This window comes from Heloderma suspectum, chromosome 2 (assembly GCF_057233095.1).
Source record: "Heloderma suspectum isolate Gila_16-S chromosome 2, 16-S_ref, whole genome shotgun sequence".
Lineage (NCBI taxonomy): Eukaryota > Metazoa > Chordata > Lepidosauria > Squamata > Helodermatidae > Heloderma > Heloderma suspectum.
The window spans coordinates 366,503,150-366,528,110 of record NC_139459.1 but is presented as its reverse complement, the minus strand read 5'-3'; the positions used below and the strand labels follow the sequence as shown (position 1 = coordinate 366,528,110).

Here is a 24,961-nt window from a genome sequence, read left to right as displayed (position 1 = left end):
ACTTCTGAGGTAGTCAAAGCCTCCCTGAGGGATGGTGAAGTTCTCACAGCTTTGAAAGAAGCAGTGGTGAGGCCCTTCTTGAAGAAACTAAATTCAGATCCTATAGATTTGGTAACTACTGCCCTGTGTCAAATTTGCTATTCTTGGGCAAGGTGTTGGGAGTGCATGGTGGTCTCACAACTCCAAGCAGTGTTGGATGATACTGTTTACGTAGATCCATTCCAGTCAGATTTCAGATCTTGTTCTGAGGCAGAAACAGTCTTGGTCGCGCTGGCTGATGACTTGTGCTAGGGAATGGATGCTGGGAGTACAACCCTGTCAGCCCTTCTGGACCACTCAGTGGCTTTCGATACCATCAACCAAGGCATCCTTCGGGATTGTTTATCTGGGTTGGGCTTAGGAGGCAGTTTTAAAGTAGTTCAGGTCCTTCCTGGAGGAGCAGTCTCAGAAGGTGTCTGCTCCACCCCATGGCCTTTAACCTTTCAGGAGACACAAGGTTCCAACTCCCCCCCCCCCCCGCTTTTTAACAGTACATGAAACTGCTGGGGGGGAGCTTTGGGCTGAAGTTTCACCAGTATGTGGATGATAGTCAGCTCTACCTCTCTACACATTTCCATCTATACATCCCGGGGGGTGGGGGGCAGTGTTGGGGAACTCTTGAAGCAGTGTCTGGAGGCTGTTTTGGAATAGATGAGGGTGAACAAGCTGAACCTTGATCCAGCCAATATGTGAGTTGCCAAACCAACAACATCTTGACTGAGGTTTACAGGAGGTCTTAGATGGACTTACACTCCCCCTAAAAGACCAAGTGGATGGTCTGGGAATCCTCCCAGACTCTGCACTAACCAGAGAAGCCCAGGTGGCTGCAGTGACCAGGAGTGCATTTTAGCAGCTTAGGCTGGTACACCAGCTGCAGCTCTATTTGGGGAGAATGGGCCTTGCCTTGGTTATCCATGTAATAGTGACAGCGAGGCTGGACTACTGTAACGCACTGTACATGGGGCTGCCTTTGAAGATGGTCAAGAAGCTTCAGCTGGTGCGGCAGTCAGATCATGTAATGCCTATACTGTGCCAGCTGCACTGGTTGCCAGTGTATTTCCAAACCCAAGTTAAAGTGCTTGTTTGGGGACCAATTTACGTGAAGGGCCACCTTCACCCATGTCAGCGTGCCCGTACCTCAAGATCAACAAAAGAGGCCCTTCTCACTTGCCCACCTTTGAGGGCAGTTAGGTGCGTGAATACACGAAGGAGAGCCTTTTCTGCAGTGGCCCCACACCTCTGGAAGAAGTTGGCATCAGCTGCCTGCCAGGCCCCATCACTGCAGGCTTTTAAGAATGCCCTGAAGAGTTACTTTTTTACTCTAGCTGTCCCCTGATTATGTTTGATCAGACTGGGTTATAGCTGCAACTGCGTTGTAGGTTCTGTCTTATGCTGATGTTTGTTGTTTGTGGAACTTTTGCTGCTTTTATTTTTGCATCCCATTTTTTTTATTATAGATGTTATTCTACGCAGTTTAATCGTGTTTGCCGCCTTGTGGGGGCACCTGCCCTGAAAGGTGGCATATGAATATTTCATATAAATCAATAAAATACTAATCTGTAGTTGCAGAAATGAGAGATCTAGTGATTGTTTGCAGAGACACACAAAGAAATTAAGAACCCATGCAAAAATTAACACTCCACCTGCTGACCCAATAATGAACTGCTTTGAAGAACTGAAGGGAAAACAGAGAGGGAGAATCAATATGTTAGAATCCTGGGCAAGGGTCCTTCAGTTCAGACAATCTGGAATCTCCTTTAAACATTAAAATGCCCCCTACATATATCAGCTATTTTCTCCCCAAACAAGCCCCTAAGCTTTGAGGTTAAGCTTGGGAGAAAGTGGCTCACCCAGGGAGATTTGTAGCCTCCCAGCTCCTGCTCCAGCATCCTAACCCCACACTGCATCTGCACCAAGCTAAGCAGGCAGAGCCACTTAACAACACAAGAAACCTCTTCCATTCATTTCTGTCCCCTCAACAGACACCTTTCCAAGCCCTCACCTGACTCTCCCAAAGTACTGCAGAACTGGACGGAAATGGAAATGAGAGCAAATGTATTACTATGATGTAGAAATTTAATATATTCTTCCTGGTCAAGGAAACTGTCATATTTCTGCCCCAAAGGGGGTCACTTCTAGTTTACCCTAAAGCCTTAAATAAGCGGTGGACCCCAAATGCAGGTACTTCAAATAGGATCTACAGAAAATACTTGCAAGAGACAATGTACATAAAGGTTTGTGTTCTTGTAAACCCATTATAAAGCTCCTGCCACCTCCCTGCAGTGGTCTTTCTTTCGTCCCATGGTCTGGGAGATTGGGAAGCAGGTGTCAGAGAGCCACTGTCATTCTTCTCTTTTCCCCTCAGAGTCAAAAAATTGGGGTATAAGCCCCTGTCTCACAAGCCGCAAAAGGAAAGCCAAGCCAAGGCCAAGCTTCACATCCTATATCTCCCCGTCCCCACCATGTCTGAAACATGCATTTTTATCTCTCTGCTAGGCAGAAGGAAAGGCCTGCTAGTTCACAAATCCTCCTGTCCTTGTTTTTCAAAACATTTTGCGCACTGTATCAAAGCAACAAAGAACCAGCAATTCAAGGTGGTTTTCAGTGCAGTGACGGCCAGCACCAGTTAGGATCAGGCCTTTTAGCCCGAAAGTGATAAGGGGTCAGTCAGGCTCTGCCATAACCCACACTGGCTTCAAGGTGGCTCCAGCTGGGGAGTAAGCGCCATGGAACTGAATGGGCCTTACTTGTGAGCAGACAAATTCAGGATGGAACTGAACTAAAGCTTTCTCCCTCAACCCCCTGAAGGTTTCAGTGTTGTGGGCTGACTTGTGGAAGCTCCTGCGAGCTTCGGAGCCTCCTGGCAAGAGCAGGGAGAACAACGTTTTGCAGCCAAGCCCAAACCGCCCACCGGCTGGCCAGTTTCGTTCAGCAGGCAGAGAAAAAGTCCAGAACAGAAAAAGAAGCGCTCCTTGCCAGCAACAGCAGATGTGGTGCAAATGCAAGATGGTTCCTCGGCCCAGTCTGGGGAAATGCAGAGGCCGGGTCGTGTTTCTTGTCCGCCTGGGGCTCAAAGGGACCGAACTAGATTCCTAGAGAGGCAGGGGAAATGTACTCCCCCCGACCCCCCCTGTCCCGCCTCCTTCGTCCGGAGGAAAGAGGGCTTTGAGTGTCCTCGAGGTGCCGCGTCGGTGCCTCCCGGGTGGGAGCAGGCGAGACCCCCCTCCCGCTGTATTCATTGGGTGAGGGGGAGGCCCTGGGCTGCAGGGGAGGGCGAGGGACATGGGGGCCAGGGCGAGGGAGATGATTGATTGCATTTATACCCCGCCTTTTTTCCTCTTGCAAGGAACCCAAGGCGGCTTACATTCTCCTCCTCCTCTCCATTTTATCCTCACAACAACAACCCTGTGAGGTGGGTTGGGCTGAGAGTCTGTGACTGGCCCAAAGTCACCCAGTGAGCTTCCATGGCTGATGGGGACTAGAACCCGGATCTCCCAGCTCCCAGTCCAACACTCTTGCCACTACACCACACTGGCTCTCATAATGCCCAAATGCAACCCCCAGCATGCCAGGGGCGGATCTGATTTCGCCCTGTGGAGGGTAGCTGGACCCTCCGCCATTTCATCCCATAGGGAGGAGGCCTGTGCGGCTGACCCCCTTGGGATTCCCCCCACGGTACCTGGGGACGACTTTCCTCCGCTCAGCAGACCAGTTGGCCCCTTTGATTTGGCAAATGGGTGGGGGGGGGAGATTTAGAGGTGAACTGCAAGAATTAGTCAATGTATCAAACTGACTCACTGATTCAACTGCTCTGCATTGACTAAAATCCTTCCCCCGTTAGTCGGGCACTGCTCCCCACCCTCCGCAAATGTGGGTCCCCTGATGCCATTCCGCCTGGGGCTGAGACGCTCCCTTTGTTGTCTGCTGGGTTGGGCGGACTGGCAGAAGCAAACTAAGGTGGGCGGGGGGGGACGAGGGGCCCCACCAAGGCCGGCCCTCCCAGGAGGCAGCTGATGTGGGGAGCCCTGAAAGGGGAGCAATCTTTGTAGTTATTAATGGACTGGTATGACATTTTATTGCTGGGGGGAGAAGCACTTGTAGGTCTTGTTGAAGGCGGCAAAGGATCTTGGGCCAACCCTGTGATGCAATCCTGCAGAGCGAGGCGGCTAGAGAGCAGACCTATTGAGAAGGAAAAGAAGGCTGAAAATAAATGTATAAATAGATGGGGAGAGGGGAAATAAAAGAGAATGAGAAAGAGGTGTTAAAAATCCTGATCATGAAAAAAGCAAACCTCAGCAGAGCACAACTGGTGAATCCCAGATTCTGTGGAGCTCAGACCTTCTCGTCTCCTTGAAAGCAGGATGTTGTCCTGTGAGAACTTCTGATCATAGCTTTGATCATAAAGAATGGACCCTTCATCTGCTGAGAAATGTTATGGGTCTTTATAACTATTTAATGTAAAACAAAGTCTGTCTAAAGGAAAGAAAATATTATGTATTCATCAGGATTTCTAGCTTCTGTGCATATGTGAATTTGGTTGATTAATATATTGACCTTTACAAATCAGACACCCTTAATTTAAATCACTTTTAAAGAAGTTTAATGTAAGGAAGGAGGAGATGGCAGCAGCAGAAGGTGTCATGGAGAGGGTGTGTGGCTGGGCACTTTGGATAAAGAATTGATAATGCCTCTAGGGATGGCCAAGAGAGCGAATGTACTTTTATGGGGATGAATGGTTTGAGGTGGACCTGTGGAGAGGGGAGGAGACATCTTCTGACTCTCAGGCAAGTGAAGGACTTGGTCTTTGGCTCCCAGGTGAAGGATCCTCCCCTGGTCTCTAGTTTCCCTTGGAAAGGCATTTGCCTGCCTTTCCTACCAGGACAAGATCTGCTTACTAGCTGGAATCCTGCACATTTCATCTTGCCCTGACAGTATAATAATTTTTTAAGAGAACCACGTCTTTTCTTTACAGATCCTTACTAGCACCGGCTCACACACCAATCTTTGCCTAGATACAGAAGAGGAAGAGATTCTTTGGCCCCCTTGGAGGCTTCCTTGGAACACGGATCAAAGATGTCCAAGCAAGACTCAGCTGGCCCTGAAGCACAAAGAGACTTCGATGCAGTTAAGACCAGGTGAAGTGGAGAATTCTGGGAAACAATGGTGCAGAAGGACCTGGGTGAGGACATGGTCAGCTTAGATGTGCAGCTCCAGCATTTCAGGGAGTTACACCACCAGACAACTGAGGGCCCCTGAGAGGTTTGCCACCAACTCCACGACCTTTCCTGTGGGTGGCTGAAGCCAGAGCGACAGACGAAAACCCAAATCCTGGACCTGGTGATCCTGGAGCAGTTCCTGACCGTCCTACCAGGGGCAATGGCAAGCTGGGTGAGCGAATGTGGAGCAGAGACCAGTTCCCAGGCAGTGGCCCTGGCAGAAGGCTTCCTCCTGAGCCAAGCAGAGGACAGGAAGCCGGAAGAGCAGCAGGTGAGAGCATTCCATCCAAGGGATCAGGAATATGAGGGAGGGTATCCTAAAACTCTATACTAATTGCTGAACCCTCTACTAATTACCTGAGGGGAGATGTTCCATACCTCATCCCCAACATTTTTGCCTCTCTTGTTCCTTTTCTAATCCTTCTCCTCATTCCATGTCCTGGATCCCAATTGCTCTTTCAGGAACAGAGTCCTGATTTCCCTGCAGCGGAGAGGGCTTCTTCCAACACCAGACAGAGCCCCTCACAAAGGGGGATTCAGCAGGGGTATGATGGACGTGCTGCCTTGCAGGGTAAGGATTAATTTGGGGATAGCTATCTTTCAATCTGGTCTCACTCTCTGGAGTATGGAAGAGATCTTTGGGCTATTTATATCGTCCCTCGTGTTTTTTGTGGGAGAGATGCTAGTCTCAAGGCTTTCAAGCAGTTGAGAACTGTGTTTAATTTTCAACACTTGGAGAATATACATGGAAACCAACAGTTTGATTTGTGGCCGGGAATTTGAATGGGGAAATACGTATTTTTACCCAACTGAACTCTCCAACGACAAATTAAAGATATAACACCCACCAATACTTACACTTGCATCTCTTCCAGTCCAATTCTATGCATTTGACTGGGAAGCCAGGCCTATTGGGTGAGTTCGGACGACACGCTAACCCACCCTGGCCAGTTATTCCACTATCAACCCACAGTGTGTGGCTCGTGCGCCTGACAGATGATCGGGCATGCAACCCACACTGCTGGGTTTGTTTCCCCCTCCTTCCCCCTTGGTCCTCCAGCTGGCTCCACCTGGCATCCCAGGGTAGCTGGCGGAAGAACCTGTCCTGTCTGCCATCAAGTCTCCTGTCCCTGTCCAATTGCAATCTCAATCGTGGTCAGAGCCCTTTTCTCATTTTTGTTTCCTTTTCCCCCCGCAAGAGGGGAGCTGGGAATTGTTTTCATGTTTTCCCAGCCCTTTGGAATGTGTGCAGATGCCCCCTTTCTTTATTTTTCATGTGTTATCCGTAGTCCTGCACCCTCTGCAACTGCAGCTTTCCAAATAGGGGCCTGCTTTGGCTGCTGCCTTGTATGTTTGCACTGTCAAATGTACAAGGTAACAGGCAAGGCTGGACTGTAAAAAGGCTGGTTTGGCAGCCTTTGACTGTTGACAGGTGGGGAAACGGAGTGTATACCTCCCCCGTAGTAGCGTTATCCCCCCATTCAAGGGTTTGCCCAGATCTTGGGGGTGCCCTGCTAAGAGTCCCCACTTGCCTGAGTTCCCAGCAACTGGTCTTCAGAGCACCCAACATGCCATCCCCCTTTTCTCTCAGGTTCGGACAACATGCTAACCCACCATGGATTGTTCACGAAAACAACCCATCGTGGGTTAGTATGTCATGCGAATGCAGTCACTGTGTTCCAAGGGACATTCTTCCAGGATTTTAGGACAGAAATCTCACTCTCTAAGACAAGCATGTGCTACTCACTTCCCATCACCTTTGTCTCTCACAGGGGCTGGAACAACACCAGCAATGAGTACTCCATCGTCTCTTTGTCTTCGTCATGGTGCGGAAACATATAAGGTAGGTGCAAGGATCGCTGAGGAGACAGGCAAGGAGCAGCCTGGGTGCCTCCATCCCCTGCTCACCTCCTAGGGCCAAAATACATCTCTCCCCTTCTGTTAGCTTCTGGCGAAACTAAGATCCTACGGAGAGCCCTGCTGCATCAAACCAAAGGCCTTTCTATTCCAGCATCCTGTTTCTCACAGTGGCCGACCAGATGCCTCTTGGGAAGCTCATAAGCAGGAGAGGTGGGCCATAGTTGTTTCTTGCTGTTTTCCTCCCAGCAACCCGTTTTCACAGCAAGGAAGTTTCAGTCCTGGAGTATAATGACCAGCCACCTCACTTCATGTTCTGCTTGAGAAGGAAACATTTTCTTTTTTCATCCAGCATCTGGTGACCAGAAGAGGAGGTTGCTGTGTGCTTCACTGAAGAGGAGTGGGCACTGCTGGGTCCTGACCAGAGAGCCCTGCACAGGCAAATCATGGCAGAGAACCATGGGATCGTGGCCTGTCTTGGTAAGGCTCCCTGTCTTCCCATCTTGGGTTCCAAATGCAGAAATAATGACGAAGATAATAGTACCATTTTTTTTGGTATTTTGAGGCTACATTTCAGGGCATAGCCCTCAGAAGACGATGTGCAAAAAAGAAATAAGATATATGAAGTCAAGGGTCCCCACTCAGTTTGGACCTGTGGGCACATTTGGGAATTTTAGAAACGGCTGTGGGCACCACCACAAAGTGGCTCTGATGGAGGATGTGCCTAGTCATGTAATGGCTGCCGTGGGGGCCTGGCTAGTCAGAAGAGGTGTTGGGAAACAGAAATAGCCAGGCTAGAGGCTGGGAGGGAGGAGGAAATAGCAAGGCAAAGGGATATAGGGGAGAGAAAGAACAAGGCTAGAGGCTAGGAGTGGGAGAAGCAGTGAGGTAAAGAGGTGGGGGGGGAGAAAAAGTGAGGCTAGAGGGTGGGAGTGGAAACGGTGAGATAAAGCGCTGAGTGGGAGAGAAAGAGTAAGGCTAGGGGCCAGGGAGGGAGGGAAAGAAGAAGGCCAGAGATAGGAAAGGGAAAGAAATAGTGAGGAAAGGGGTTAGGAGGAGAGAAATAGCAAGGCTAGAGGCTGGGAGTGGTGAGATAGAGGGAGAGCAAAGAGGAAAGGTCTGTGTGGGCGGAAGAAGATTGGGTGGATCAGCAGATCACTGGCAAGTTCTGGGAAAGGAAGGAGAACCTGACGCCCAAATGTTTTTCAAGGTTTCAATTAAAAATAAAATTCTGAATGGGACAGGGAGTGAATAGCTTCACGGACGCCATGTTGCAGACCCCTGCATTAAGTTATTTTCAAATCGTTACATGATTAAACAGTGCTTTCAGACAGCAACTTAAAGACTCAGGCCTCAAACATACCACAGACATTTTCAGAAGACACGTTAACACAGCTCGGAGCCTAAAATCCTGCAGTGGCAAAACACTGTTTAGGGAAAGGCAGTGCAGAACAGGCTCTTTTTCAAGGCATTGTTGAAGGCCTCCCCTGCAGGGGCCATGTGGACTTTGATGGCAGCACCTACACATCCTTTCTTCCAGTCTACCAGGATTTGTTCATTTTTGTTTGCTAAAACATTTATAATCCTACCTTTCCATTTCTCAAAAATCCACAAAGGAGCTAATACAGGTGAGATATCAAAATGTTAGAAAACTACAACATCATCAACATGATAATGGGCATCTGGTTATCAAATCATCAGGAACCATTTAGAGCTTGATAAACAAATGTAGAAATGACCCATCCCAGAATCCCAGAACCTGACAGATCAGCTGTACTGAAGCCAGAGAGGGAGGTCTCTAGGGAGGCAGCTGGCACCACAAAATGCAGTTAGTATTCTGAACCCAAACCCAGCTATTTCTGCCTTACTCTTGTTCTCCTAAACTGTAGTCTCTATTCACACGGTGACACCTAGATTACACCCTCCTTAGCTGGGGTGGAGGATGGGAAAGAGAGCTGATTCTCTCTCTGTCTAAAAGCAACAAAACTGCGGGGTTTGCCACACTCTGAAATGCAGGTAGAATCCTGCTGATAGTGCATAGGCCAGGAGAGCAAGGTGGTTGCAGTAGCCTGGACCCAGCTTGGTACTGGTCCAATGACTATGAATGGAACCACTCTAGTAAGCTGGAAGGAGTGCATGAAACCCTGGATTTTTATCCAGTTCCCAGAAAACCCTCAAGGCACAACGTGTGTGAGGTCTGATATTACAAAGCCACAAAGGAGTTACAGGAAAATTCCCTGGTGGTGATAAGTGCTGCATCTTTCCTGAAAGGCTTGGGAATTCCTGGTCTAGCACCTGAGCTGGTAATTTACTTATCTCACAGAGATCACTTCAGGGCTGGCATATGGTTGTATGATTACATTTGTTTGCCCATCTCAAGGCTTTCTGAAAATGTGAACTTTTGATTAGCTTGCTAATGCCAGATCTGACCTTGTGTACATGACCCGTGGAGCTTTTAAATAAGATGACTTTGCCATTGCTTTTCCTGGCTTGGCACAGGGAACTGTTTGTTAAAGTGTCTGCGTCCATGGTTGAGAAGGTTTAGTGGATTTCTGCAGTACCATCCTACTGATGACCAGCCTGTTAACAAGCCTAAGAGGTCATCTAGACTGAGAGTAACAGGCCCAGAAACACGCAGTATGTTTCATTTCTCAGCTGAAAGCTGAACCCAGGTCTCCGTGGTCCCATTTAAATACATTGTACCATTCCAACAGTCAGTACATGACAGTCAACAGAGGCAATTAGGGGAAGAACTTCACCCTACGAAAGTATTTTCAGTTCTTCCCTTTATCAAAATCATTAATTGAGGGTGCTCAATTATTTGAAGTTCTATTGCTAACTCTGGTGTTTAGCAATTTCTTCCCTTCATTCCAGAAGGTGGCAGATGGGAAGTGGAGAATAAGAGGGAACCATTTTGGATGTCACCAAAAAAAGAACGATGTAAAAATAGCAAACAGCAGAGAAGGAAAAGTGAAACAAATAGGAATTGGAGGAATAATTCCTTTGCTTCTCGGGACAATGGCTACCATGACATCACAATCCCAGAAGAAGTACATAAAAGAAAGGAAAAAAATAGGAGCCATATGCGTAGGGAAACATTGAATTCTCAATCAAACATTAAAGCTCATTGCAAAATTCACATATTGAAGAAACCACATAAACGCCTGGAGTATGGAAAAAGCTGTAGTAAGAAGATAGATGTCACTTGTCATCAAAGAACTCGCACAGGGGAGAAACCATACCATTGTCTGGAGTGTGGAAAGAGCTTCAGTCTTAAAATAACTCTGACTTCTCATCAAATAACTCACACAGAGAAGAAACCATATCATTGTTTAGAGTGTGGAAAAAGCTTCAGTCAGAAGAAATACCTTCTCATCAAAGAACTCACACAGGGGAGAAACCATATCCTTGTTTGGAGTGTGGAAAGAGCTTCAGAGAGAAGACACATCTCACTTCTCATCAAAGAACTCACACAGGAGAGAAACCATATAAATGTTTGGAGTGCGGAAAGAGCTTCAAAAAGAAGACAACACTTACTTGTCATCAAAGAACCCACACAGGGGAGAAACCATATCATTGTTTGGAGTGTAGAAAGAGCTTCAGTCATAAAGGAACTCTCAGTTGTCATCGGAGAACTCACACAGGAGAGAAACCATATCATTGTTTGGAGTGCAGAAAGAGTTTCAGTCTTAAAATAACTCTGACTTCTCATCAAAGAACTCACACAGGAGAGAAACCATATAAATGTTTGGAGTGTGGAAAGAGCTTCAGTTATAACACAACACTTACTTGTCATCAAAGAACTCACAAAAGGGAGAAACCATATCATTGTTTGGAGTGTGGAAAGAGCTTCAGTCAGAAGAAAAATCTCACTTCTCATCAAAGAATTCACACAGGGGAGAAACCATATCCTTGTGTGGAGTGTGGAAAGAGATTCATACAGAAGGAACATCTCACTTCTCATCAAAGAACTCACACAGGGGAGAAACCATATCACTGTTTGGAGTGTGGAAAGAGCTTCAGTGATAAGAGAAATCTCACTTGTCATCAAAAAACTCACAGGGAGAAACAAACATATTTTGAGTGTGGAAAGAGCATCTGCCAGAAGGGAACTCTCAGTCGCCACTGGAGAACTCACACAGGAGAGAAACCATATCATTGTTTGGAGTGCAGAAAGAGCTTCAGTCAGAAGACAACACGTACTTGTCATCAAAGAACTCACACAGGAGAGAAACCATATAAATGTTTGGAGTGTGGAAAGAGCTTCAGTCAGAAGAAAAATCTCACTTCTCATCAAAGAACTCACACAGGGGAGAGACTATGTCATTGTTTGGAGTGTGGAAAGAGATTCATACAGAAGGAACATCTCACTTCTCATCAAAGAACTCACACAGGGGAGAGACTATATCATTATTTGGAGTGTGGAAAGAGATTCATACAGAAGGAACATCTTACTTCTCATCAAAGAACTCACACAGGGGAGAGACCATAGCATTGTTTAGAGTGTGGAAAGAGCTTCAGTGATAAGAGAAATCTCACTTGTCATCAAAAAACTCACAGGGAGAAACAACAAACATATTTTGAGTGTGGAAAGAGCATCTGTTAGAAGGGAACTCTCAGTTGTCATCAAAGGAACCACTGGGGAGAATCTGTAAAACTGCTTGGACTAAAATTAAATTTGATCTTTTTCTCATCAAAGAAATCATATGGGAGAAACTATAGAAATGCTTGGAATATTAAATGAGATTAATTTACAATCGAACCGATACACTGCATAATGGAATGCCAATCAAGGAGTCTAAGACAACAAAGAAACTTCAGTAAACAATCTTTTCTCTTATATCAGTACAAATGGAAAAATAATGATGTGCAGACCGTAAATATTCCCAGAATGTGGGTCAGGATCTTTTTTCTTGGTTACATACATTTCATATTTCTTCATTTAATTTCATAAGCAGTTTTAAGAACAAAAAAATACATACCCCAATACTGAAGAAATATGTGCAATTAGCAAACCTAAGACAGTGTTTCATTAAAGAGGGAAGGGATTACTCTTTTAGTGAAGGTAGTAGAAAAAATGTTCTGGCAGGATAAGCCTTAAAGTTATATTGCTTATAAAAAGCACACCTCTTGAGCTATTAACGTGAACAGTGATGTACTTCATGAAGTGTATAATTGTTGCACATTTCAAACAAGTGTGATAAAAATTGGAACACAGCACGGTAAAAGTGCTTACAGTTGACACATTTATCCTTTCTACTTCCACTTTCGGAAAGGCAGTTCATATGTTTTTGTCAGACTTTGGTGAAAACTACTGATGCATTTTATTCTGGCATATTGAGGGAGGCTGATTTTCATGGCTGTCCCCAAATCCTGTTTTGAGACCAGGAGATTTTTAGGGTAGATTTAGGAACATGTTGCTATTTCTATTGTATTAGGATGAGTCCAGTGATTATAGATTTCTGTTCTTCCTGGAAGAACTCGATGACTGGGTTCACATGACACGTTAAGCCACAATGGTTTATTTTTCTGAAAGAACCACAATGGTTTGTTCTGTCATCCGTGCATGGGTTTCTCCAACCACAGTGGATTATTAGGCAAAATAAGCCATGCTGACAAACTATGGTCTGCAGTGAGGTTTATTTTAGCCATCGTGGATTATCGCGTTATCGCGTTGGCACCCATGGGAGAAGTTGTATTTTCCCCCATGTCCGCAAATGGGGCTTCCCATTTGCTCGCATGGAAAACCGATGGATACTGTCTTGCCCCTCTGCCCAAACATGCAGAGTCGCAGGCAGGGAGAGCCAGCATCCATTCCCCATTGTGATCTCTTGTCTCCGTGCTGCTCTTGAGAGCTGTCAAAGATGACAGCTCTCAAAAACAAGGCGGAGAGTGAGATCCCCACATAGAGCTGGGAAAGCACCCCATTTCTTCTGTGGAAGCGAGGGTGCCAGGCTCGGGGAGAGGTGCCCTGCACACTCAATTCCACAGAAGAAATGGGGCGCAACAATTTTTTAAAATGTCTTTATTCCATTCTTGTGCAAGAACAGAAAAAAGACATAAAAAATGGAAAGGGGGATAGGGGGAGCGGATGACCAGTTGTGGTGGCCCCCCACCCCAACACGAAGAGGGATCATGCTGGGAGGGGGTATTTCAGAGCAGGTGCTTGTCTACCACTCCGCTCTGAAACACCTGTTCCCCAGCCAATAGACTTCCATTAGATTTTATAAGTACTCAATTATTCCATTAGATTTTATAAGTACTCAAAAATCAGGGGGGGGGGGAGACTGCTGCCCACCAGGATCCTTGGGGCAACAAGGAATCCTGACTTGGATTCCTGCATTGAGCAGGGGGTTGGACTCGATGGCCTTGTAGGCCCCTTCCAACCCTACTATTCTATGATTCTATGAACAGGACCCACAGTGGGGGGGTGGGATTCTTCCCCCCCTCACCCGATATTTCCGAGAAGCCCTTTGAAAACCTAATGGAAGTCTATCGGCATTGAGCTACATAGATATTCAAAGCCCACCCCCGAAAAAAAGGGTGGGGGGCCAAATCCAGCCCCCCCAAGGACTGCGGGGGTAAGCCAGTCCTTGGCAGGGGGCTGGATTTCGCTCCCCTACCCCCAGTGTTCTGCACAGGGCAGTTTCCAATGCAACCCAGTGGGCTTTCAAGGTGCCCGTTGGGGGAGGAAATGTTTTTTGTGGGGGAGGAGATCAGGGTGGAGGGGAGTGGATCCCCAACTGGGGCAGCCCTCTCAGGCCGCGGGCCCACCCCAGCATGAAGGGGGACGATGCAGGTAAGGGGGCGTTTAAGACCCTTGCCCTTTCTCGCACCCAGCAGGGTGGGCGTGGGGAGAAGGGTCTCCCTGACCCCAGCGTGGCTTAAACGTCCATCCCCCCGCCAAGTCCTCCTCCCCGGGTTGTCGAAACCTTCCGCTCACCGTGCATCGGGGCAGCCGAGCACCAAAGCGGTTCCCAGTCCCGCGCCCGCCAGCCCCGGCTCGGGCCCGGCATTTCGCCCCAACGCGGGGAGGCGCCGGCCAGGCGCTCACGCGTCGCTGCCGCCCGCAGACCCCGGCGGCCGCCGCGTCCCGGGCCGCCCGCGAGGCGAGGCGAGGCGAGCGAACGCCCGGAGCCGGGAGGGGCGCGGCGGCGGCGGCAGGCCGGGGCGCGCCAGAAAGCGCCGGGGCGCGCGGCGAGGCCTCTCCCCGGCCCTGCCTGGGGCCTGCGCGGGAAGGGCCCTGCTGCTGGGCCGCCCGAGGGCTACGCCCCGAGCCGGCTGCCCAGCGGGGCGGGGAGCCGGGGAGGGAAGAGGCGCGTCCCCGGGAAACGCGCCCCCGCCCCGCCCCGGCGGAGAGAGGCCTGGCTGGAGCGTCTCCCGCGCTGCGCCGGCGCCTCCGCTGGGGATCAGGTGAGGCCCCCGCGCCTTGCGCGCCGGGGCGAAGGGGTCCCTGGGCGAGGGGCGAGGGGCGAAGGCGCCGGCTGGGCGAGTGCCTCAGCGCAGCCCCGGCGGAACAGGGGCTCCGGTTCCGGGCCAGGGAGGGCGCTGGACCCTCTCCTGCGGCGCCACTCGGAGCCGTGCCCCGCGCCGCTGACCCGCTTCGGATTCCCCCCGCGATGTCGGGGAGCGTCGCTCTCTGCTCCGTCAAGCGGGCCACGGCCCCTTTGATTTGGCAAAGGGGGGGGGGCTAGAGGTGAGTCGGTTTCTCAAACCGGTTCACTGATTAAGCTCCTCTGCGTTGACTAAAATCCTTCCCCATTATTCTGGCGCTGCCCCCCCCCCCCCGCAAATGTGGGTCCCCTGACGCTATTCTGCATGGGGCTGAGACGCTGCCCTCGCTCTCTGCTGGACTGGCTGGACCGACAGAAGGAAACAAAGCTGGGCAGGGGGGCCAAGAACAGCTGATTGGGGGACTCCTGAAAAGGCACCAGTTTTAGTTATGGAACTGACTACTATTGACATTTCACTGCTGGTATAGGCAGAGGGGGGAGGCGCTGGTGGGTGATGTTTGCTGAAGGCAGCAGAGGTGCTTGTGCCAGCCCTGTGAGGCAGGCCAGCAGAGAGGGGCAGCTGCAGGGGAGTCCGTTGGAGAAGGAGGAGAAGGCTGATAATAAAACATTATACAATAGACAAGGAGGGGGGGAAATAAGAGAGAATGATATTTAGCATCTGGTTAGAGAGGGACCTGTGTGTGAGGAGAGGAGGGGATGCAATGTCAAGCCAGCGAAGGACTTTGGTCTGTGGCTCTCAGGTGAAGGATCCTACCCCCCGCTCCCTCCGGGACAGCACCTGCTTACTAGCTGGAGTCCTGCACATCTCGTTCTGCGCTGACAATAACAGCACCACGTCTTACCTTTACAGAGCCTTAGTAGCAGTGTCTCATCAGGCAATCTTTGCCCAGATGCAGAAGAGGGGGGCGTTTCTTTGGCCCTGCTGGAGGTTCTTTTGAAGACGGATCAAAGATGGCCAAGCAGGGCCGAGCTGGCTCGGAAGCACGAAAAGGCTATGACACCGTTAAGATAAGGAGCAGTGGGGAATTCTGGGAAAGAGCAGTTGAGATGACCCAGGGTGAGGACGTGGTGAGCTCAGACGTGCAGCACCAGCGTTGCAGGCAGTTCCATTACCAGGAGGGTGACGGGCCCCGAGAGGTTTGCAGCCAATTCCACACTCTTTCCTGTCAGTGGCTGAAGCCAGAGCGACACACAAAAAACCAAATCTTGGACCTGGTGATCCTGCAGCAGTTCCTGGCCATCCTGCCGGCGGAGATGGCAAGCTGGGTGAGCGAATGCGGGGCGGAGACCAGCTCCCAGGCGGTGGCCCTGGCAGAAGGCTTCCTCCTGAGCCAGGCAGAGGACGGGAAGCCGGAAGAGCAGCAGGTGAGAGCATTCCATCCAAAGAGACAGAATTTGAGGAAGGATATCCAAAAACTCTATTAATTGGCCAACCCGTTCTGGAAATCATCCGCGGAGAGATATCCCATTCCTCGCCTTCAACATTTTTGCCTGTCTCACTCCTTTTCTAACCCTTCCCCTCTTCCATGTCTTGGATCTCCATTGCTATTTCAGGTACAGAGTCTGTTTGCAGACGTGGGGCCTGATTTCCCTGCAGCAGAGAGGGCTCCATCAGACACCAGTCAGAGCCCCCCACAAAGGGGGATCTGGCAGGAGGGTGACAGACGTGCCGCCTTGCCGGGTAAGCATTAACTTGGGGGGGGGCTGTATTTCAACCTGGTCTCACTCCCTGGAGCATGGAAGAGATCCTTGGGCTACATTTATTCACCCCCCCCACCCCGAATGTATTGTGCGGGAAGACGCTTGTCTCCAGCCTTATCCACAATTCAGAACTATGTTTTATTTTCAAGACTTTGCAGGTTTATACATGGAAACTAATAGATTTGTGGCTATGCGCCCAAATGGGGAAAGATGTATTTTTACCCACCTGAAGTCTCAAAACTCAAATTAAGGATAAGACAACTTGTACTGCCCAGGTGTATTTAGACTTCCACCACTTCCAGTGCAATTCTGTGCATCTGAGTGGGAATTAAGTCCTTTCGTGTTCCAAGGGACTCAGAGTTCGGGATTGTAATCTCAGTCTCTGAGACAAATATGTAATACTGACTTCCCACCATCTTTGTCTCTTGCAGGGGCTGGAATGATGCCAGCAATGGGTACTCGCCCATCTCTTTTTCTTTGTGACAGAGTGGAACCAGATCAGGTAGGCAGAAGGATCACTGGGGAGACAAGCAGGGAGCAGTCTAGGTGCCTCCGTCCCCTGCTCACCTCCCAGGGCCAGAACACATCTCTCCCCTTCTGTGTCTTTCTGGCCAATGTAAGATCCTAAGGAGAGCCCTGCTGGATGGGACCAAAGGCCTGTCTAGTCCAGCATCCTGTATCTCACAGGGTCTGACCAGATGCCTCTTGGGAAGCCCACAAGCAGGACAGGAGGGCCACAGCCGTTCCTTGCTCTCCACCAGCAACTGGTTTTCACAGCAAGCAGTATAATGCCCAGGAACCTCACTTCATGTTATCCTTGAGAAGGAAACGTTTTCTTTTTTCCTCCAGGGTCTGGTGACTTTTGCGGAGGTTGCTGTGTGCTTCACAGAGGAGGAGTGGGCACTGCTGGGTCCCAGCCAGAGAGCCCTGCACAGGCAAATAATGGAGGAGAACCGTGGGATCGTGGCCTCTCTCCGTAAGGCTCCCTGTTTTCCTGCTTAATTATAATGTTGAGTTCCAAACGCAATAATGATGGGGAAGATAATATTACCCTTTTTTTTTGCACTTGTCCTATAATACTTATTTAGTACTTTGAGGCTACCTTTTAGGTAGTGTTCAAAATTTCCATTAAAATCATCAAATGATAAAGCACTATTTTAAGACAGCGTTTTAAAGCCAGGGGCCTCAAACAAACCACAGAAATGTTCAAAAGGCACATTAAGACAGCTCAAACTGTCAAAAACCAGGAGCAGCAAAGCACTGATTAGGGAAAGGCAGCTCAGAGCTGGCATGTTTTGAAGGCATAAGCAGAGCCGTGCTGGATCAGACCAAGGGTCCATCTAGTCCAGCATTCTGTTCACACAGTGACCAGCCAGCTGCTCAAGGGAAATCCACAAGCAGGACATGAGTGCATCAGCACCCTCCCCCCATGTTCCCCAGCAACTGGCGTTGCATAGACTCACTGCCTCTGATACTGGAGGCAGCACAAAGCCATCAGGACTAGTAGCCACTGACAGCCTTCTCCTCCAGGAATTTGTCTAGCCCCCTTTTGAAGCCATCCAAATCGGTGGCTGTGACGGAACCCTCCCTCAGGTCCATCTGCCTCACTTTGGGTCAGCGGTCCTCACTTCCCCACAAGCTTCAGCCCCTAAATTCACCAGGTAAATGACACCCAATGTGTCTGATTAGTTCCCCTTACCCAGCCAGGAGGAGGACCCAGGAAATACGGACACCGTTGGTAGCGCAGAGAGGTGAACAAGACGTGGGGGCTTAGAATTCAAAAACAAACCCGTTAAAGTTCATTTAATAGAAAAGATGCTATATCTTCTAATGAATCCCTCAGGTCTCGGTCTTACCCTGCCTACTGCACCCCTTCTAACTCCTGTCCCCACAAGCCCACTCCCTAGATGTAGCTTCATCAACCCGAAGACCAGATCGCTGTCTCCCAGCCCTACCTAGCCAGCCTTTTGTAAACTCAGTCTCCCACAAACACACACAGAAGCCCCTCCTACCTCTCCCTCACTATTAACCCTTGCTTACCTGGGCTATATAAAACAGTATAAGCGCATACACCACAATAACAGGCATATGCTACAGTGGGCATCACTGTGTCTTGTGGTAGCGAATTCCATACTTGACTATGTGCTGTGTCCTTCCTTTGATGGGTCCTGAGTCTTCCACCAATCAGCTTCGTGCAATGACCTGATTGGGTTCTAGTATTATGAGAGAGGGTGAAAAATGTCTCCCTCGCCAGATCCTCCACACCATGCATAATTTCATGCATCTCTATCATGTCTCGCCTTACTCGCCATTTTTCCAAGCAAAACAATCCCATCTGTTCCCTTTCCTCATACAGGAGTTGCTCCAGCCCCTTGATCGTTTTAGTTGCCCTTTTCTGCACTTCTTACAGCTCTACAATATCTTTTTTTTAAAGTGCAGTGACCAGAAATGTACACAGTATTCCAAGTGTGGCCTCACCAGAGGTTTATTTCAGGGCAGAATAATCTTATCAGTTTTATTCTCACTTCCTCTCCTGATTATGCCCGACATGGAGTTTCCCTTTTTTACAGCAGCCGCACACTGAGTTGACTTTTTTTCGAGCTGTCCACCACAATCCCAAGATCTCTCTCTTGGTCGGTCACTGCTAGCTCAGATCCTATCAGGTTATATTTCCCGGATCCCCCCTGGATCCCTTTTTAAAAAATCATGTTACATTGATTCTAGTCCTCTGATTCTAGTCCTCTGGTACAGGGACAGACCTCAGGGACATGTTGCAGTTGAGAAATCTGGCCCTACAAATGTAGCATGCAGGATATCAAATTCAGCTCCTAGCGTGGTTGCTTTAATATGACTCCTCAGCACACTCCTGCACTCTTCTTTCATAGCAAAGCTAAACTAAATCATGGTAAAGTTTCTGACTTCCCCTTGACTTCCTCCTGCTCACTTGTTGAATGTAAAAAGCTAAGCTAAAAGCATTACTAAGTTCCTCTAGGCGTTGAAGAATGACGCTTGACACCTATGTAGTTAAATATGTATTTAACTATGTAGTTAAATCCTCTGACTTGGATTCCTGCATTGAGCAGGGGGTTGGACTCGATGGCCTTGTAGGCCCCTTCCAACCCTACTATTCTATGATTCTATGAAATGTAGACACTAGGGTGAAAAAAAACGCAGCGTCCAAACGTGAAAATTGAGTGGTCTAAATAAAAATGTTTCTGGGACTTAAGGGGCTGATTCTGGTTGCATCAGTTATAAAAACTTGCATCAAGTCAAAAACCTTAAATCCGAATTTTGCTCCCAGTTCTAAAACCTTAAATGTAATGGCAGTTCAGGGATTTGCCAAATTTGGGATTAAAAGGGTTCGGCAAGTTTGGTTGTAAGATAGCTTCAAGACTGGAAATGATGACAAGTCCCATTTTCAGAAAACAAGACTAGGTCCCAAGTTCAGAAAATATTCTAAGGCCTAACTTCAGAAAGAAAAGTGTTGCAATTATTTGCAAGTTCTAACATCCTAAGAGTCTGACGAGGTCCCTCGTTCCCCAAATCCTTGAGTCTGGTGGCCCGGTGAAGATCCGAGGCGAAGCAGCAGCAGAGCGCAGTGGAGAAGCGCAGCAGATGGGACGAAGAGCTCCCATGGCCTGTGCTTTTATTCACTTGCCCTGGCCGGAGCAGGGCCCCAAGGGATGATGAGACACATCCTCTAATCGAACATGGGCTGCGGGGTGATTAGGCCACCTGCTCACCAATCAGAAGTGAGGCGTCTGCCCATCCCCCGATCTCACATTTTACGCCCACGTGCTTTGGGAGTATCTGTGGCATTATCACTAACGGGTTAATCCGAGAGTTCTGAAAATGGTGCTCAAGGTCCCCCATCTGGGCACGTTGTCTGGACTGAGCCGTTTCTCGCAGGTACATCTTCCTTGAACTTTCGGCCTTCTTTGGTCACATTTGCCGTGACACCTCCTCTCCTCCTCTCCTCCGCTGCTCAAGCTCCTTGTTATGCTCCCCGGCCCAGCGAGCCTCGAGGAAGGACGTGCCCTTCTCTGTGCAGGCGCACAGCACGAGATACTTGGCGGCGATCCCTTCCTCCTCATTGGGCTCTGAGCAGGCGTCCGTCCTTCTGCTCTTCCGCTTCATCTCAGCATCCCTGCCAGCACAGTTGGCCGTGACCTAGCGATGGCTCTGCAGAAGCTGTTTGCAAAAGCTGCCATAGTTCCCCCCCCCCCGCCTTATCTTTCAAAGCCAGGCCTGCACAGTTTTAGTCAGAGGCGCAGTGCCTTGCAGAAGTATTCACCCCCTTTGACTTCACATTTTGTCGTGTTACAACCTGGAATTAAAATGGATTCAATTGGCATTTATACCATTTGATTTGCGCAACATACTTAACACTTTGAAGGTGCACAATATTTTTATTGTGGCACAAGTTAATTAAACCAAAACAAACTGGCACTTGTTGGTTGTATAAGTATTCACTCCCCTGAGTCAATACCTGGTAGAAGCACCTGTGGCAGCAATGACAGCAGTGAATCTTTTGGGGTAAGTCTCTGCCAGCGTTGAGCATCTGGATCCTGCAGTTTTTGCCCATTCTTCCTGGCAAAATTGCTCAAGCTCTGTCAGGTTGGGTGGGGACCGTTGGTGAACAGCAATTTTCAAGTCTTGCCACAGATTCTCAATCAGATTGGGCTCTGGGCTTTGACTGGGCCATTCAGGTTCCTGTTTTTATACCACTCCAGGGTAACTTTGGTTCTGTGTTTAGGGTCACTGTCCTGCTGGAAGGTGAACCTCCGCCCCAGTCCAAGGTCCCTTGCAGACAGAAACAGGCTTCCCTCTAGAATTGCCCTGCCTTTGGCTCCATCCATCTTGCCCTCAATCCTGACCAGTTTGCCAGTCCCTGCTGATGAAAGGCATCCCCACAACGTGATGCTGCCGCCACCACCCTTCACCGTGGGGATGCTTTTCTCAGGGCAACGAGCAGTGTTGGCTTTGCACCACACAGAGGGTTTTGCAGTAAGGCCAAAAAGTTCAGTTTTGGTCTCATCAGACTGGAGAATCTTTTGCTGTGTCTCCCCCCAAACAGGATTTGATAGGGGTTTTTTTCAGGACTGGCTTTCTTCCATAAAGCCCAGCTTTGTGGAGCATCCAGGTGATAGCTGTCCCATGGACGGTTTCTCCTATCTCAGCTGTGGATCTCTCCAGCTCCTTCAAAGTTACCATTGGCCTCTCAGTTGCTTCTCTGACTAATGCCCTCCTGACCCAGTCACTGGGTTTGGGTGAATGGCCTTCCCTAGGCAGAGTTGCAGTTGTGCCATATTCTTTCCATTCTGTAATAATGGATTTAACAGTGCTCCAGGGATGGTTATAGTTTGGGATACTTTTTACTAACCTAACCCTGATTGGTGCTTCTCCGGAACCTAGTCCCGGACTTGTTTTAATAGCTCCTTGGCCTTCATGGTGCTGTTGGTTTAGATATGTTCCCCAACAAACTCTGGGGCCTTCCAGAAACAGGTGTATTTAATCTGCGATCAGGTGACACTTCAATTGCCCACAGGTGGACTCCATTCAACTAATTGTGTGACCTCTGAAGGCAGGTGGTTGCACTAGAGCTTATTTAGGGGTGTTACAGCAAAGGGGGTGAATACTTAGGCAATCCAGACTTTTCAGTTTTTTGTTTGTAAATCATTTTGTAAAATATGTAGATCCCCCCCCCCCCCAACATTATGGACTATTTTGTGTAGATCAGTGTCAATAAATCCTAATTAAATACATTTTAATTCCAGGTTGTAACCCAACCAAATGTGGAAAAGTCAATGGGGGGTGAATACTTCTGCAAGGCAGTGCACTATGATGCCATGACGTTAGCTAGCATGGAATCACAGTTTCAGGGTCTTCCTGCCCATGGCTCAGGGGTCTGGAATATAAGTATGGGCTGTTCCTAAATATGAGTCAGGGGTCTCCTGGCAGGTCTCCCCCAAACCCTCATTCAGTCCATTCAGCCATTCCAGATCAAAGTAGCTATCTGCAGTTGGAAGCAGCCTCTTTGGTTAGCAAAATTATTTAACCCTTTCTGGGCCAGATTAACAAGGTGCTGAGCCTGCAGCTCTTCACGACTGCATCTTTCCTGAAAGGCTAAGGAACTCCTGGCGTAGAACCTGAGCTGGCAATTTACTTACCATGGGCAGATCACTGCAGGGCTGGCATATGCTTGTACAGTTAGATTTCCGTTGGCCCGTCCCAAGCCTTTCTGGATATTTGCACTTTTGATGAGCTTGATAAAGCCATATCTGACCTTGCGTAAGTGACCTACAGTGCTATTAGGTAAGATGACTGCCGTTACTGGTCCTGCCTTGGAGCAAGCCAAGATTTGTGAAAGGAACCATGTCCATGTTTGCCAAATTTCAGTGGAGTCTGCAGTAAATGCCCTACCAACAAGCAGCTTGATAACACAACTGGGATGAAACCTAGGCTGAAAGGGAGCAACCTACCCAGAAAGACACTTAATTTCTGAGCTGAAACCTGAACCCAGGTCTCCATGGTTCCAATTAAATGCGTTGTACCACGCCAGCAGTCAGTTAATAGCAGTCAACAGAGACAATTAAACGCATGGTAAGAATTGCATCCTATGTAAGTCTTTTCAGTGCTTCCCTTTCTTGAAATCATTAATTGAGGGTGCTCAATTATTTCAATTGTTAACTGAGGCTGTCACCAATTTCTTGTTTTTATTCCAGAAGGTGACAGATGGGATGTGGAAGATAATAGAGAACCATATGGGATGTCACCGAAAAGAGACAAATGTAAAAGTAGCACACAGGAGAGAAGGAAACCCAAAGCAAATCGGAATAGGAGAAATAATTCTGTTGCATCTCAGAGCTATGGCTACCATGATATCAGAATCCAAGAAAAAAAATATAAACGACAGGAAAAGAAAAGGTTCCATATGTGTGGAAACAGCTTGAGTCAGAAGGCATATCTCACTTCTCATCAAAGAATTCACACCGTGGAGAAACCATATCATTGTTTGGAGTGTGGAAAGAGCTTCAGTCATAAAATAACACTCATTTGTCATCAAAGAACTCACACCGTGGAGAAACCATATAATTGTTTGGAGTGTGGAAAGAGCTTCAGTCAGAAGACAAATCTCACTTCTCATCAAAGGACCCACACAGGAGAGAAACCATATCATTGTTTGGAGTGTGGAAAGACCTTCAGTCGTAAAATAATTCTCACTTGTCATCAAAGAACTCACAGCGTGGAGAAACCATATAATTGTTTGGAGTGCGGAAAGAGCTTCAGTCAGAAGACAAATCTGACTTCTCATCAAAGGACCCACACAGGAGAGAAACCATATCATTGTTTGGAGTGTGGAAAGAGTTTCAGTCATAAAATAACTCTCACTTGCCATCAAAGATTTCATACAGGGGAAAAACCATATCTTTGTGTGGAGTGTGGAAAGAGCTTCAGTCGGAAGAAATACCTAAGTAATCATCAAAGAACTCACACAGGGGAGAAACCATATCATTGTTTGGAGTGTGGAAAGAGCTATAGTCAGAAGATACATCTTACGTCTCATCAAAGAACTCACACAGGGGAGAAACCATATCATTGTTTGGAATGTGGAAAAAGCTTCAGTCAGAAGAAATACCTTACTTGTCATCAAAGAACTCACACAGGGGAGAAACCATATCTTTGTGTGGAGTGTGGAAAGAGCTTCAGTCGGAAGAAATACCTAAGTAATCATCAAAGAACTCACACCGTGGAGAAACCATATCATTGTTTGGAGTGTGGAAAGAGCTACAGTCAGAAGATACATCTCACGTCTCATCAAAGAACTCACACAGGGGAGAAACCATATCATTGTTTGGAGTGTGGAAAAAGCTTCAGTCAGAAGAAATACCTTACTTGTCATCAAAGAACTCACACAGGGGAGAAACCATATCATTGTCTGGAGTGTGGAAAGAGCTTTAGAGAGAAGACACATCTCACTTCTCATCAAAGAATTCACACAGGAGAGAAATCATATCATTGTTTGGAGTGTGGAAAGACTTTCAGTCGTAAAATATTTCTCAGTCATCATCAAAGAATTCACTCCGGAAAAACCATATCAGAATCCAAGAAAAAAAATATAAAAGACAGGAAAAGAAAATATTCCATATGTGTGGAAACGGCTTGAGTCAGAAGGCACATCTCACTTTTCATCAAAGAACTCAAATGGGAGAAACCATATTATTGTTTGGAATGTGGAAAGGGCTTCAGTCATAAGCTAACTCTGACTTCTCATCAAAGAACTGAAACAGCAGAGAAATCATATAATTGTTTGGATTGTAAAAAGACTTTACACAGAGGAGAAACCATATAAATGTTTGGAGTGTGGAAAGAACTTCAGTCAGAAGGGAACTCTCATTTCTCTGCTTGGAATACAGTATTTAAAGGGATACCAAACTAAGGAGTCCATTAATGTACTGAAACATAGACATCAAAGAAACAATATTTTCCCTTCAGTACATATTGAAAAATAATGATGTATAGACCACAAATATTTCCAGAGTACATGGCAGGATGGATTTTCTCAATGAAGTCTATTTCTGATCTCTTTAATATTTCATGAATTTATGTAAAAAAGTTTAAAAAGAAAAATAA

General features: G+C 47.9%; 3 protein-coding genes across 3 annotated transcripts; all 3 read left to right on the top strand.

The window, feature by feature from the left end:
• The first annotated feature begins 4,567 nt into the window (after positions 1 to 4,567).
• LOC146355899 (uncharacterized) lies at positions 4,568 to 10,157 on the top strand. Its single transcript, XM_084831139.1, has 5 exons — positions 4,568 to 5,526; positions 5,718 to 5,826; positions 7,028 to 7,098; positions 7,465 to 7,592; positions 9,990 to 10,157. Exons 1-4 carry the CDS (start codon positions 5,416 to 5,418, stop codon positions 7,504 to 7,506), a joined length of 333 nt encoding a protein of 110 aa, XP_084687265.1. The 5' UTR covers positions 4,568 to 5,415; the 3' UTR covers positions 7,507 to 7,592; positions 9,990 to 10,157.
• On the top strand, positions 10,031 to 24,645 carry LOC146355897 (uncharacterized). The gene is given in 3 exon segments (XM_084831147.1): positions 10,031 to 10,478; positions 10,481 to 11,507; positions 23,324 to 24,645. Coding segments are annotated over 3 exon segments (2,646 nt in total). The 3' UTR covers positions 24,495 to 24,645.
• On the top strand, positions 14,454 to 18,760 carry LOC146355898 (zinc finger protein 202-like). The gene is made up of 4 exons (XM_084831086.1): positions 14,454 to 15,991; positions 16,181 to 16,307; positions 16,759 to 16,829; positions 17,177 to 18,760. The coding sequence occupies exons 1-4, from the start codon at positions 15,578 to 15,580 to the stop codon at positions 17,327 to 17,329; spliced, it is 765 nt and encodes a 254-aa protein (XP_084687212.1). The 5' UTR covers positions 14,454 to 15,577; the 3' UTR covers positions 17,330 to 18,760.
• Positions 24,646 to 24,961: the final 316 nt, after the last annotated feature.